This window comes from Bombus impatiens, unplaced genomic scaffold (assembly GCF_000188095.3).
Source record: "Bombus impatiens unplaced genomic scaffold, BIMP_2.2 scf_0017, whole genome shotgun sequence".
Lineage (NCBI taxonomy): Eukaryota > Metazoa > Arthropoda > Insecta > Hymenoptera > Apidae > Bombus > Bombus impatiens.
Window position 1 is genome coordinate 290,871 of NT_176436.1, and position 16,096 is coordinate 306,966.

Genomic DNA, 16,096 nt, shown 5'->3' on the forward strand with positions numbered 1-16,096 from the left:
CAGTTTATTAATGAGAATATTTCTTAATCACGTGTACTTACACCGAATGATCGTAAGGATTCGATCGAGTACAATACATTACGTCGTTCGATCGCGTGACGTACACCCGTCGTGTCGTTTTCATTCGTCAGTCGTATCAAACCCAGGGAGGACGACAATACACGGATGATTATCGAGCAAGTGGAAATAAATTAGACCTACATTATATCTATAGACACAGTCTATAACAAACGATACAATTTCATTGAATCTCGTTTCTCCATAGCCGATATAAGAGTTCTGTACGTACACCATGGCGATTATGTATGTACTTTACCTAACTACATATATAATTAGCATGCGACGCGATGCAAGAATACGAGATGTATCTCGTTGCCTTGCTGCATATATCTGACACGCTATGGTCGAAGACGCGGCCGTACGCGCACTTCGTACTCCACTTTCGGTAGCTCTGCCTCTGCCCCTCTCTCTTTCAAAGCGTGAATTTTCCGCACGTTGGATCGCAAACAATGGATACACGCAGCATATACGTAAGTAGAGGCGAGGACTTATGCTGCACGGGTACGCACAGGTACGACGATGGGGACACGGTAAACGATCATTCGTAGTGGAAAAGGGAGATTCGACTAACGAAGAACAGAAACAGGACGAAACGTGCGAGAGAGTAAGAAAAAGACGAAACGGAGAGGGAAATAATATGAAAGAGAGAGGGAAATAATCGGGGAGACTGAGCAACACGGTAAACGAGAGGAAGAGAGAGGGCAAAACAGAGAGGGAGAGAGAGAGAGAGAGAAAGAAGTCGTGTCGGTTTTACCATTTCAGTTTCACTCAGACCCGGTCTGAAATCGCGCGTGTCCACACAGATACTCGAGCCGCAGCTTCGTGCCTGAATTAAAAGCGACAATTTTCCACCCTGCAGCGCTTCGTCGTTGCTATATCACTAAACGAAACCGTGGGATTAACAATAAGTGATTTTTGCATTCCGCTGCTATTGAAATAACATCCGACCGTGCTAGTGAAACGGTGTCACGTTTCATCGACTTCAGAAATTGTTTATCTTTCGGTCGCTACCAATACCGGTGACGACGAAAGAGAGAGGCTGACATACGGTAAACATAAAATCATGTGAGTACACATAATAATATTCCTCGATGACCTTTACCAATGTTAGTTATCAATTAATATTGATTATATGTATTTAATTTGAATTCCTACTGAGAAGAGATTATACTCGATGGTGTCAATCAGTTTTCAATCGTCAATTATCGTTCTCAGTTTGTTGGTTATAAAATTTTTTTGCCATTTCAATCGCATTATCCGTACGATCGTTCGTCGTAAATTCAGAAATTATAGAACTCAGCTTTTTCCTCCGATAGAAGCACAGCGTGGCGACGATCCATTTCGACGATCGTGAATTAGTGAGGAAGTTCAAATACATTCGATTCAGCATATTCGACCGATAATGCACGGATTAACTTGCGCCTCCATGGATACAAATTCCATGAAGTTACGATGGTCAGCGATGTTGCAAGTGGCGATGGTTCGAGCTACGATTGCATTTCGTCATATCGCGCGAGTAATTTCGATTTCGAACGGTCGATCGTAGTGAACGACGCGTTCTCGCGGCGGCGCACGCGTGATACGTTTCTTTATAAATTCGTACGATAACAACCGTTGAAAACTGTAACGCATTCGCATCGAGTGCTAAAAGACATCGTCATAAATGGCGTATCGTAGCGGTCAAGAACGTCTCAGCATCCATATTGTAACGAAGCGTGTTATTGCGAAGGTTTGTTATATGCGCCGTTACGAGTCAAAAGAAGGAAAAAGCGGGCGGCATAATCGTAGACGCACTCACGATGTTCGCGCGAGTTTCGGCGATCGTACAACACTCCGCGGACCGTGTAAAACCTGGCGACCTCGGTTTCGACGTAACTTTCGACCGGTCGAAAGGAGAACCCTCCATTCGGCTTTTTCTTCGATCGTTCCTCTTTTCGTTTCCTAACCATCGACCCTCGCTTTCTTTCCAGGTCAGACGTCATATGACATATTGTGACATATTTTTCCATATTTCTCATTCTCGTGTGTATTTGATTAAAATTCGGTTCGATTCCGTATTTAACCTCTTTAATATCACTCGACTTGATGTTAATCGAAATGAAAGATGCGTGAAATTTCTGAACACTGACATCAGAATTTCATAACAAATAGCTGAGATTTATTCGAATACTGGGAATTCCTAGCCCATGACATTGCGAAGAACGAGCTCGATCGCGAGAAACGCATTTTTAACAATTTTGTCGTCGTTAACTTAACCTTCGAACTAATTCATTGAAACGTTTCAACGTTTCACCGTTCTGCATATGTTTTATCTTTGCCTTGCGTTTTCCACATAAATCATTTCTAATGTCTTCTGGAGAAAACGATTCACGACGAGAAACTCGACAGCCCTATGCGTCAATGGCGCAGGTATATGCATGATGTCAATTCGAACAAGTTTGTTTTCGTCTTACGTTTATGAATCATACGATGATCATTTAACATAGGAACGTTGAAATTGGAATGTCACACAGTTGTGCTTTTTAAACAGTCGACTCACGGTTTTCTAATCATTACTACGAGTAATTAACCTATCGTTATTACTACACTGTGAAGTCAGTTCGTAAATTTAAATCGGTTCTTAAGCCGAAAAGAATTTATCAATCTTTTCGGCACATAATAATTTTATCTATTAAAACTAAATCACAGAACTTGCCAAAACTAAAATTGTTTTAACTGAAATTAATTTGTCTGTCTTAATTCTTTGTAGGCAATTTTTTTAATATTCTACGCTGCCAGGAAATTAAAAAATATTCTACAATATTTATCAACATCTCTACTATATTACACAATCATTCACCGACTCAAATGTTTAATGCTTTTTCCGATAAAAATAATAATTCTCTTCGAAGAAGATTAAGGGTAGATTCCGCTTGTTTGCTCACGGAGGGTTAATTTTTAATACCGAAACTATAAATACTCCTGGTTAAGGGATGACCTGGTTCGCAGGTTAAATTCAAACGATCGTAATCGTTTGGGGAACTCGTGTCGTTCGTAAAAATGGAAAAAACGCGTTATTACTGGATGCCGAGGGAGACAAGAGTTCGACGGAAATGTGATCGATACGAGTCTAAGTCGTTCGAACGGTCGCAATTACGACGCGTAGAGGAAACTACAGCGCCCTAATTAAGTTAGTACCGCCTTGATGACCGGTTGCCCATTACCCCTCCAGGACGAGGAAGGAAGAAGTGTCCCGATGACGTCATTCGTCTCTTCAGTTGCTCTATTATTTTTACGTTTTACAGTAGCCGTGGATTACTTAATGCGAGGGAAGACGCCACTTTCTCTCTCGTATAACGTGTCTTTGAGGCAGTATGTCGGTGCGTGACCAAGCCTACTCTCAAGAGTACTACCACTACAGCACGTTGCAAAACCGGTGTTGACCGTCCAGCGTACGATATCGTTACACTTATGTCGTTACATAACGTTTACGCGTTTAAGGGGATTTTTAATCGTTCGGCGAATTAGACGGCGTTGCGTCAATTTCAAGTAAATTCAGTATGCTGTTTTAATTTAACGTGATTTAAACGGATCGTTGAGATAACGAGAAGGTTGGAACGTTAAAATTTTAAGTAGCCTTGGACGAACGGGTCGCGTTTTGTGACATCGGTCGCGATCAAAAAGTTGAAATGTTCGACCACGATAACCGAGGATTATCGATAAAGGGGCGGGTTTACACGCGATATGACGTAAGAGAATTATTTCTCCCCTCCCTGTTTTTTGCGTGACAGGAGACGTGCATTAATTATGACGTAAGTTTAAGTAAATCAAGGGTAACGAACAGCATACACACGACAATTAAATATACGGCCTTAATTTATCCGCAACACGAAAACGTGAAATAACGCGGTTTCCATGCTCCAGGTGTAAGTTCGCTTTTATTATCCTTGATGAACAATAGCCGAGACGCCATCGAGGACTATTGCCGAGGATCTCTTTATTATCGTGCCGATCTTTTGAATTGAATTCTAAAGCGAATGTTGTTTGCCGATCGACTGGTCTTCGTCGGTATAATAGTCGAGTGAATCGTGGCTTATACGATGGATTAAATATCAGCATCCGAAACCAGAAATTCTAGTCGCATAAGCTCACGATGCTCATAATAAAATGCCTGGTTACGATGGAGATAACAGATCGATGCAATGAAAAATAAAAGAAACGCTAGAAGCGTCGAATGGCGACCGTAGAACGCTTTGTAAATAACAGCGGTACGGTTTTCCCGATAAGGATTGTGTAAGGAAGCTAATGTGTATAATTGCAAGGCGGAAATCGATATGTTCGCGCGTACGGACGTGTCAGGAAACTATCGTTCCACGTATAAATAACGTAGTTCTTTTTCCTATCGCACCGTTCCTGAACTAGCTTCACGAGTTTCCCCTATTTAGGTCAAATTCGTTGAGGAAAATTGTTCGAGATTACGCGCGATGATAACCGAATAACCTCTGTGATCAGTTAAGACTTCAATTCCTCCAGATCGAGGATTTCTCCATATTACACGTGTTTGAAAAGACGCGATAAGAATCGTAGAGAAAAGAGAATATTACAGACTACGATATTCGTGCTTGAAATAAAATACTAATCCTATCTTAACTATCCCCCTATAACGCTTTATAATTTAAAGGATATTTGCGTAGATTCAAGCAATCCTTTTATTGCAATTAGTACTACTTTCTTCTTACATATCGTATCAACACTTTCGCTTTTATTTATCTGACTCTACTCCACGTTTCGTGCCTCTATATTAATTATACACACATTAAAAAAACGATAAACGTGTAATTTATTAAAATATGTACATCGCTCCGTTACGTTATTAATTGCAAACGATAATTGTAAATTTACTTAAATAAATTTCAAATTATTCGAACGATCGTGAAAGTGTTAAGTTGAAAAAAACTCCAACTAATTATAATTCTCTTACTTCATAAACGAGCAAAAATCCGGTTTATAACGGCTTAAGAGTAACGTACTGCGGCACACCATTCTCCGAACTGCATACCTCGAATACAATAGATCCCTGATACGCTTTCAAACAATACGCAATACAAGGTAGCATAGCAGCAAGCTACCTTTGTAAATACCATTTGTGCGACGATAAACATAACAACGTATTAACCACCGCCACCGGTTCCAAACGACCTAGTTCCGTTGGCCTTAAGAAGAGTCGTCGGTACGCCCTCATCTACCAGAAGGTCGTCGTTTATCGTCCTCGTATTTAGCAGGTGCAAAACGACCGATGGTGTAAGACCTACGTTGATGTTTTTTTTTTTTTTTACAAAGGGGTTTATTGAGTCCGGAAAATACAGATTTTAAGTACATTATTCGCAATAAACATGAATTTTTGTAATGGTATGTTAGGCAAAGGTATTATGTGTCGGCGCTTTACATTTTTCGTTGTATGATGCAGTTTTTGGGTTTAAGCCTCTGGGGAGCGGAGCTTTTTTTTATGTATTTTTAAACCTACGTTGATGTGTTTCTGAACGGATGACCGGCAGGGCTCGATGATCACGACATGCAAAACGGATCGATCGTGATCCATTACGTTACACGAAAGAGATCCATGAGTTAGTTACGAGCAATGGTGTATAATTCACGGCGGTGATTCACGTAACAATCGAGCAGGGTTTTACTCATCGCATCGATGACGATCTTGAAAACACGAGGCGTCTGGCTGTTAAGAATGCATTTACGCGGTCTACCATACACGAGGCTATTAGGCAGTCGAGATACCATGGTATACGATATATCTATAGATCGTAAACTGCAGATTATTGTTCTCGGCTGATTTATTCAATAATGTTCTGCCATGAATCGAGAGAAATATGATACGCAATTTAAGGAGACATTTCAAGAGCTAGTGGTTCAAGGAAGTAAATTTTGTATGACCTATAAAATGATAGACTGTCATGATCGCACAAGTAATTACAAATTCAATCATGTACGTAGAAGTTACAAAATGTTTAACAATTATCTTAATGCTTATGACTGGCAGTATTACATAATTGAAGTTGTTGGTTGTGGAACTTTTGGATTACGTCATTTTTGTCTAAGATTTGCGATTAGGATATAGAGTAAGTTTGCCATAATCCGTTGAAACAAATAACTTACGCCTGAAGGCCATTCGAGAATTTAATCAGAAGGATACGTGAATATCGTTGCGTTCTTGATGTCTCTTTTTCTGAGAAATCACGATGCATTGATGTCTCGAGCAATATATAAGCAAAGTTCAGAGGTCGTGTAATAAACGTTTGATGGACACGTGTTTGGAACGCAGACGTATCGACTCGAGTGATTTTGCCAAAACAGTCCCATTTGCGTATTACTCGAGAATTCAGACGCAGCTTCAAACGCGTTTCCGGATGCTGTACGATCATTGATCTGCGAAATCCAGAATTTTCTGTCTCGCTGATTCAGATTCAAGGAGATTTGAAAGCCGATCGAGATTCCAAATTAAAGGTGACGAGACGTTGGCGTAATCACGATTAATTGTTAGTAAGAGTGTGGGTCGACGGAAAGAAAAAATCACCAACTTTATGAAATCACGAAAGAGTTTTCTGCATACCGTGACATCAGCGCGGAAACAATTACTAAACCGTTGAAGCGATGTCTGACCGCGTCTTAAAGAATTACAATGACAAAGATTACGCGATTGTTTGATCCTTATACGGATGTGGAACAACCGTTGCACTTGCAAAACAGCGTCTCAAGGCTTTCTAAGTATCGACTAAGAAGTTCGCATTAATGTAATTTTAAAACGTTCGTCTAGTCGTAAATCAGACGATAAATTAAATAAATTCGTGTTTACATTCCAGGCGAATCGCATACGAGCAACATGCGTGAGTCGATCGAAAACAATTTCGATGACTCACGTTTACAATTTACAACCTCTACGACTCGTTGTATTTACTTTAGAACGTAACATTCACGGTTTGACATCGTTTCCTGCATTCATATTTACTTTTCTCGTTTGTAGATCGAGACATAAGGAGAAATGGGATACGGAACAGAAATGGACAGCTGCGGTCGCTGTATGAAATATTCCTTGTTCTTCGTGAACTTCGTGATCTTCGTAAGCATGAGAATATATGTAAACTATCACAATGATATTTAATGGTCTTCTATTTTAAGTAACAACGTATAAACAATGTTTTAGATCGGTGGCCTGGTGATAGCTGGATTAGCGACGTGGGCTCTCTTGGATAAAGTATCATGGATAGGTGAACTAGTAGGGAACGATTTGCTAACAGGCGCTATTTACGTTCTACTGGCCGGTGGTATCGTTGTCGCTATAGTATCGTTCTTTGGTTGTATCGGTGCATCCCGAGAAGTAAAATGCATGCTTCTCACGGTAAATCTTGTGGTCTTTCTTTTCGCTCTGACTCAGTCTTCGATCTTAGAAGAAATCTACCGACTAGATTATATAACGTATAAAAAAATTATTCCAGTACTTCATCATCGTGTTTCTTCTGTTCGTGACCATGTTAATTGGCGGAGTGTTGGCGTATGTGTTCCGTGAAAAACTTGTGAACACACTCGAGAGGGAAATGTCGAGTTCGATGAGAACTTACGATTCTCACAAAGTAGTCAGAGAGGCCTGGGACACGACGCAGTCGACGGTAAGCGCGAAAAAAGAAACACTCGATGCGCAACAAATTTCATGCGGATAATTATTTCGAGCATCGTGCAAGATGTTACGTCTGACTTGGAATAACGTTTCTTTTTCTTTTCCCCGTTTCTGTGATTTTTAGCTCCATTGCTGTGGAGTAAATGGCTGGAGGGATTGGGGAAATCTGGGACTCAACGTACCGCAGAGTTGCTGTCGCGAGATTCAACCTGGCCAGGTAAAGATTAATTTTCTTAACGAGCTCGTCTTAGCAGACGAAATAGCCGTCAGCGAATTCGTGCATACGTAATCGCAGTAATTAGCGATTCGCGGGCGGAACACGTGGCGCGCGAGTCGCTATGCAGTCTAGCGTTATTACCTTGATGAGATACAATGATATTCTAAAAACCGAGAAAGAAAAAGAGGATCTCTCTCGCGTTTTAGTGCGATTGCTTTCGATTTGTATTTGCTTGCATAATTCATGACCGAATGGTTTACAAACACCGGTCTTTACGCTTCAGATTTGCTTCTAGATATACGTACTTCAACGTACTTGTTCGTTATTTAAAGAGAAAATAGAAATGGACGCAAAGAAAGTTTGCTTTTACTTCTGGTTTTTATTTATACCATGAAAATTAGCGAGAAATACCAACAGCCGATTCGGTAGATATCTACTATAGTACCGACCAGCGATAAGAACCTGACGATTCGGAATTCCAGTTCGTAGCATTTGCAATTCGAGATGGCCTCGGTTAGGAAAGCCCGATTCGGATAGTTCTCAACGGAATTTCGAAACGGCTACGACCTATCGATTACAGTTCAGAAATGCATTCGTCCTGTGGTAATCCGTTAATCGCGACCCGAGTTCGCCGCATCGCCTCTCACGCTTTCACCCGGTTCGATCGACTTTCTCAAGCCGAATTGTTTCTCATGGAGACCCGATCGATCTTCTGTTGCAGCGATTCAACTGCAACGCTGGAGCAGACACGGTGAATCCTTCGAATGCCTATCTCGTCGGTTGCATCAATGGAACGCAGATTTACATGCAGAAGCACGCGACAATCATGGGTGGCGCCGGTATTGCAGTCGCGTGCCTGATGGTAGGACTTTCTCTGTTTCATTTGCATTTTAATCGGTTCCAACACCAGCCAGAATCCATTAAGAAATATGTTTCCATCGGGTATTGCCGATGCGCGAGCTTTTCCTTTTTACTCACTTTCGACTGTTGCGATAATTCTGACATTAACGCAACGTCAAGCGTCTCTAATTAAATTGCTTTAGAATTACACGTGTAGAAAACATTAGAGAAACTTTCGATGCACAGATATATGATTCTTTTCGCGATGTCCAATGTTATTATTAATGTTTCTCTTTCCTACAGTTCTTTGGCATGGTATTCTCGTGCATTCTCTTCAAGATGATAGAATGACGAGAGAGTGATGTGCTTTAAAAGACAACTTCGTTTTTCATGACAAGCTAACGAAGAGAAAGAAGTGGATGTCAGCCGTCCTCGAGCGACTCATGAATTCATAATCAACGTCATCGTCATTGAGTGTACCTAAGCTGAAGTACGAGAATCAAAATGCATCTTCACGCGCATCTTTCCAATGTACAGTTCTCACCGTTCTTCCGTTTTTTCTTTCCTTTTTCTTTCCTTTATTTCTTTTTTCTTTTGTTACATTTAGTATTATACTCGATGTACCTTTGTTTTACGGTTGTTCTTTTGTAATCTTTAAGGATACGCCAAGTATTCTAAGTTTAATATTATACATAGCGTACTTTATAAATATAATTCGTATGGTAAAATGCACTACGTTCCTTACACGCGTAATAAGTATAAAATGTGTACAAACGTTCATTAAAACCAATTTGAATTTCAATTATTCTATTGTTATTCTCGCGAAGCGAATCTTGGTGATATTCCTGGTTTATAAATCGATTGGTTGACGAGATACTGTACGAGAATACTTCCGTTCGAATAACAAGAAGTTCGTCAAATTTTGCCAGAGATATCCAATCGCGTTCTTTAATTCGGTTAACGGAATGTACATGCGTCAGAACGTTTCCTCGTTGCAAATCCTATTCAGGCAACCCCCTTCGTATTCCCTATATCCTGTCTATCCAACGATAAAACAGACAGGCACGGAATGGTTCAAAGGGTAAAGGATTTGTCACGAACTTTTCACGATAGAACGAATTTCAAGAGGCATATATATACAAATATTCGAAGTTCAAACGTCGATTGAAAGTCGTTGAACGAAGAGCGTCATGCTGCTATAATAATATGAAAATAACTAATTTAATAATTACCACGAAACTTTGAAATGCCCTTGAAATTACATAAGTTTAAAAAAAGAAATTTTAAGAATGTTTATCTTCATATCTTGAATAATCGCTCTACTGTAAAGAAATTAAATTAATTTCAGCAGCTGATTAGACGTTACCATGTATATGTATAAGGAGGGCTAATGAGAAGAAGAAGCGCGTTGCAAAATGCCGCTTATTAAAGGTACAAAACAATCTATTTGCGAGAAATAAAGGCGCATCGATATCAGGATGCCTTATTGCTCGCCTTTTCTTCGGAACCGTTCGTGTTTTACTGGAAAAGAGGAAAAAAAGTCGAGTAACGTTGCTACAATCTTCGGTAATGAGAGAGCGTACATAGCTATTGTTTTGGGAACAACCAGTACGTTTGCGAATCTCCAACCGGTACAAAGACACGGTGGACCAATCCGAGTCGCATAGAGGCAACCCTTCGCGTCGATATTCCAGACGGTCATTGGTGGTACAGCAGAGGCAAGAAATTTTTGTTCGAACTGCTTCAACGTTTCTACCTTTTCCGTTCGAAGAACCTATGATATTTGTCAATCATTCAAATCGCATTCCGTTACCTAAAGAATTCATCGTAGTAGATTTCAACGAACTTATCGAACGGAACAACCGGGAGAAAAAAGAGTTAGTAGACGCGCAACGTAGAATTGCAAAATAGAATGAAAATGGTAAACTAAACGGTTTATCGAACGATTGCTCGACGTTCTAATCGAAGTTTAGCATTTGAAAGTCTGCGTGTCTGCTGCCTCCCACTGTATGTTTGCCTACAAGCTTATTCACCCCTTTATTGTCAGGCAGCAAGTCTCCTTGCATTAAAGCACGACGGGTTCCCGTAATCCAGGCGTTTCGCCAAAATAAACCTTCGTCGCATTTTATCAGCCCTGCTTTTTAGTTTCCTTTTAATTATCGAACGATGGTACAGTCTACGATAAAGTTCTTGCGATACCTATCAAAATTATACGATTCATATATACATGTATTCGAGCATGTTTCAACAATTCTATTCGATTCGCGATACAATGCACGGAGAAACATTGTTCCTTAGCGTTTTAAAACATTCACGGCGGTACATGTGCAGGGAGAACAGTTTCTGCCAAATTTTCCACGGCCCCAGGGCAAGGTGTACAGTCGACGGAAAAATTCTGTGAGCCAGAGACGTCGAGTACAATCCTGTTGAAAATTTCTTCTGCCGCTTAAATCCCTGTGTCATAGTAAGGCGATAATTCCACAACTGCTCTATCGTCGAGTTTTGATGAAATTTTCCTGGGTCTAGTCCCGCACCTTCCATACCGTGATTCTAATTATTCCCTCCATGCTGGTCGATGTATACATTCGTAATTTTCCACTGCGCGTACGTGCAGTATGTATCATGGTGTTGTACGACTCGTCACGTCCTTCCGTCCCTTTCGGTTTATTCACCCTAGCGTGCGTCACCCTACGTGAGTCTTTGCGTCGAGGCGTGACTGGCTGCCATTCCCAAGGCGTTCGAACGACCCGTGCGTGTCGTACAATTTTCCATTTAACCATCCTCCACGTTTTTTCTCTCTTACTTCCTACCTATCGATCTTTCCAATCTGTTGCACTGATTGGTCAAGAGCAGATCACTGTTTTACGAGAGAAGAGAAACATATCGTAAATCTCACGAATTCCTCTTATCATCATAGTAGCGAAGCATAACCCATGACTCATCGCCCCAAAATCAAACAGATGAAATACCGAGCGTAACCACAAAGAACCCAGACCCTATCTAGACTCTCATATGTTCCACCCTTTTTCACATATTCAACCGTAGATTGAAACTTTTGCCGCGCGATTACTGCGCGAACAACTCGAGCAATCCGCAGAATCGCTGCGGTTAATCGCGCTGAAAATCCGAAAGAAGTCTCGCCCCGTCAGGTTTTCGGCTCGTTTCCCTTTTTTTCTTCCGTTCGTTTTTCTAATTCAGGCTCGACTTTCACCGCGATTTTCCGTCCTCGTGTTATTCGCCTCTCGAGATTAGCGTGCTCATCGCGGCTCACATGCACACGATAAGTTTTCACGCCATTTTGCCATTCTGGATGCACTAAACTCTGCAAGTATAAACGCGTGTCGCAATCCCACGCACGCGTGCGTGCACGATACACGCTGTTAACCATTCCCTGCGCCGAATAAGCCCATACGGCGTGAGCCATTCTCGCGCGTTGCCACAAAGGGTCCTCGGACAATGACGAATGAATCGCAACACACTACCGAGGGATAATACTACTCGTCTCGTGGTCCGATCTCGGTGAACAGCGCACCCACGTATACATAGACCAGGCTACTTCCCTCCATTCTTTTCTGGAGTTTCTTGCGCGCCGTCCCACGCTCTGACAATTGAAAATCGTCCACGACTGGAGGAACGATCGAAATCGAGACAAACGATTCGGCTGTGTCTCCTGACCTACGCTAATGTTGCGTATTTGTTTCGTTGCGAAAATTCCAAGGGGAGTAACTATCTGGTATTTGTTCCTGTTCCTCTTCAAGGGGTAAGGTAACGTTTGCGAAGTTCCAAAAAGTAAGTACAGTCGTACATGGATTTCTAGATCAACCTTCAGAGATTCTTTTTGAACTGTTACAAGTAGTTGCTTCGACGATATGGTTGATTAGATCTTTATGAGTACGGACTCGAGAGGGAATTCTTAGTTGCCAGTGATAACTTCTATACGTCAGTCGCCTCGAAGATGCATCGATAAAGTAAAGAAGGAAGGAGAGAAACGTAACGATGTTCCAAGTATTATTTTTTAACGTTTTCCTTGAAATAGAATCGTGAGATTTATAAAAAAAAAAAGAGGTAATCGATTTGATTTCTGAAAAGATCGCATATAAGCACAGATTTTGTTCGATACCTTCAATAAAAATTCGCTAACTAAAGATACGAAATATATTTAATGGAAGTAAACACATTAGCCTTGAAAAGCGTTTAATTAGTCGACGGAGAACACGGGCGAGCTGCGACATTTGCATGTCTGGGTAGCTTAAAAATTGAATTTCCTACGGCGCCTGGTCTTTCGTCGTTTCCGTTCCTTCTTTTTCTCTTTATTGACATACTTTCCGGCCTGCTGACTTGGACCGTCTTGTCGAGAGACGAGGCAACCTACGAGGGAAAAAGAGGGTCTACCCCGGCTGCGGGTGCATAGATACAGCACGAGAGTAGAGACGAGAGATATCTCTACGTATTGATTTCGTCTCGAGCATTAAATCCGAATAGGCCGGAACCGGTGGAGTGGTTCAGGTGAAACCGAGAACTCCGGTGCCACTTCAGCCGGCGAGGTGCTCGGTTGCAAATTAAATTGTAGTCGAACTCGGAAAGGCAACTGCGAGTAGGCCAATGCAATTGGCTTGAGACCGACCGTACTATTATGCAAGCTAATGTCATCGCGCGTTTGCGTCACGTAGCCATTGTAGGCGATACGACATTTTGCTGAACGCACCATACTAATAACAGCGAATCGTCGCAACGAACAATCTCTAGATCCTGTGCTTATTAAGCATCGGACGAAAAATCGAAATTTACGACTCGGGTTATGGTTATAATAGATGCGCGTTCTGACGAATGAAACACCCGAAGACCAAAGTGTATATACTCGCAAGGACTCGTATTAGGACATCGATTCGCCTCATGGAAAAACGTAATATGATCAAACTACATCGAAGAAAGAATTGATCGCTGAAAATGACGAGTTCACGCAAGATAGAAATTCAGAATACGTAGACGAAATTTATGGCAACTCTCGATGAATCTTGATTTATAATCAATGAAATTTTCGTTATAACGTAAACTAATAAAGATGTTTTATATCGCAAGCTTTCGAACGAAATAAAGATGTCACAGGCTTTAATAAGCTCTCACCGATTTTTCTCACTGACTTTTTATTTCTTGTAAATCGTTATCGTAAATGATATTTTCGTGGGAACACGGATCCGCTGTAACGAGTCACCGTTAAAACGAAAAATCGAAAATTTTCAATTAGATCGTGCGTAAAGCAAATGGAAGGTAGGTAAAGCGTTCGGTTATAAAGAGCCAGATAAGAGAATCGTTCGAGCGGGTCGAATTAAACGGAGGAACTTAAATTACGTTAGCGATGATCATGCTTAATTCAGCGTGAGCGTGGACCGTCTCGGACACGCTTTATTTGGCGCGTCAATTAATCAACCGAGCCACGGGGGATGTTTTTGCGCGCACTCTTGGCAAATATTTGTGTTTCACCGTTACTCATCGCAAAAAATACAACGGCGCTAATTTACTCGGTCGAAACTGCGCTCGGTGTGTGCATCCGCGCAGCGCGCCACGCCATACCCGATCCGATGGCAATGCATTCTTGTTTCGAAGGTAGAAATCTCGCGGGTCGGAAAGTGGAGCAGCGGAACGAGGCGGCGCACGCGAGTCCTGATGCTTCCACCTAGGCACCTCCTGGGCTGGGGTCGCACAGGGAGTAACGAAAGAAGCGAAAGAAACCAAGGGGAGAAGAGTGGAATTATGTAAATAGGAAAGGGAAGGGTAGTAGTAATAACGAAAAGAATCCAAGAAAAGATTCTGTATCCGTGTGTTCGTGACCTATTCTTTTCGACTTCTTCGCTATGCGATAGGGGAAATAAAAAGGACGCTGAAAGGGTCGCTTGATGAATGAAACTAGAACGTATACATGTACACTAGATCGTGTGTAGTACGTTACATGCACTAGATCTAGGGTGGTTATACGGAGCAAGTAGATTCTCGATGGTAGGGAAACGCGATAGGATGTGTTTTAATTTCGTCGAGATTTCCATGTGGAGTTTTTGGAGCGAGAGCGAGCTTCTTGTGTTCGCGAGCGAGAGACGTCTAGCTGGTATTTTCGTGCAAAGATCGGTCGGACTGGAGTAGTGCCGATGTTTGTTTCAGAAAGATAATGGCGAAGACGAATAAAAAAAAGGTGATGTACAGGAGAACCGATGCTTTAAGAAGTTGCATTTAAGCTTTACAGTTTCTCGTCGTTGTCTACGAAACGTTGTCCGGAGAAACGTTGTCCGCTTCGACGCATAAAGCTTTCCACGGCTATGGAACGCTATTATTTCTATCCGAACTGTACGCTTTGCCAGAGGATTTACGCTGTTCCGACGAGGAAATAGCAGTCTTTTTTTTTTTAATTTGAGAGGGGTGGAACGAAGAGTCCGGCTACCGCGTGATTTATTATATCTTGGATAAACACGACGAATAAAGATCCATGTAAATACCTGGCAAGATCCATTTATCGATTCGACGACCGCGTGTACACGGCTGGCGAATCGCTCGCTCATGCACGAGGCGAGGCTTGTTCGTCGGATAAAAAGGCAAAGGAAAAGGGCGGATTGCTTTATAAGTGATTACACGATAGGCAATAGATAGGAAGGATGGCCGGTTGGAAAACGTATTTGCGTGGTTTCGCTATCCCGATGCTGTAACCACGGCAAGCGCCCACAAGAAAGTTATTAAAGTTCAACGCACGTGTTGAGTGTTCGAAAAAGGGAACACCGCGAATAATCGTTCGCTTCGATAAAACGACTTGCCCCCGTAACTTCTTCGCCGCGAACGGCCAAGATTCTCTATTATTGCATCACGGCGAACGATCTAGACGTTAAAGAGATTGAACCAACGATTCGAAGACTAACTAAATCATATTCGATATTTATAACGATCCTAGAACCTGCTACGAACCTTTTCAATTTGAAATTTAGAATTAAACGTTCGAACGTATAAGGTTGGAAATTTGAATTCGAATATTCGAAATGTGCCGATATAAGGTCCGACCTATATATACGATTTGAAGTAGTAACGTTCGAACGAGACTGCGTATGAAACGAAACCGCAGCAGAGTCAGGTGTGTCCCGCGTGTTCGATGGGCGAAAACAATTGGACCAGAGGCCATCATGTGAACAGAACCTTAGGTTCCATGGCAGCACCTGGTTGTGAACGCGCCAGACCAGCCAGAGCCGGCCAGACGGTTTGTTCTGTCAATCCCCACCATCGTCGGTGCTACCGGGCTCCTCCACTGCACCACCACCACCACCACCACCACCACCACCATC

General features: G+C 41.9%; 1 protein-coding gene across 1 annotated transcript; it reads left to right on the forward strand.

The window, feature by feature from the left end:
* The first annotated feature begins 806 nt into the window (after positions 1–806).
* On the forward strand, positions 807–9,582 carry LOC100748314 (CD151 antigen). The gene is made up of 7 exons (XM_003484492.4): positions 807–1,125; positions 7,073–7,168; positions 7,253–7,447; positions 7,545–7,715; positions 7,848–7,940; positions 8,662–8,802; positions 9,084–9,582. Exons 2-7 carry the CDS (start codon positions 7,091–7,093, stop codon positions 9,129–9,131), a joined length of 726 nt encoding a protein of 241 aa, XP_003484540.1. The 5' UTR covers positions 807–1,125; positions 7,073–7,090; the 3' UTR covers positions 9,132–9,582.
* The last annotated feature ends 6,514 nt before the right edge of the window (positions 9,583–16,096 follow it).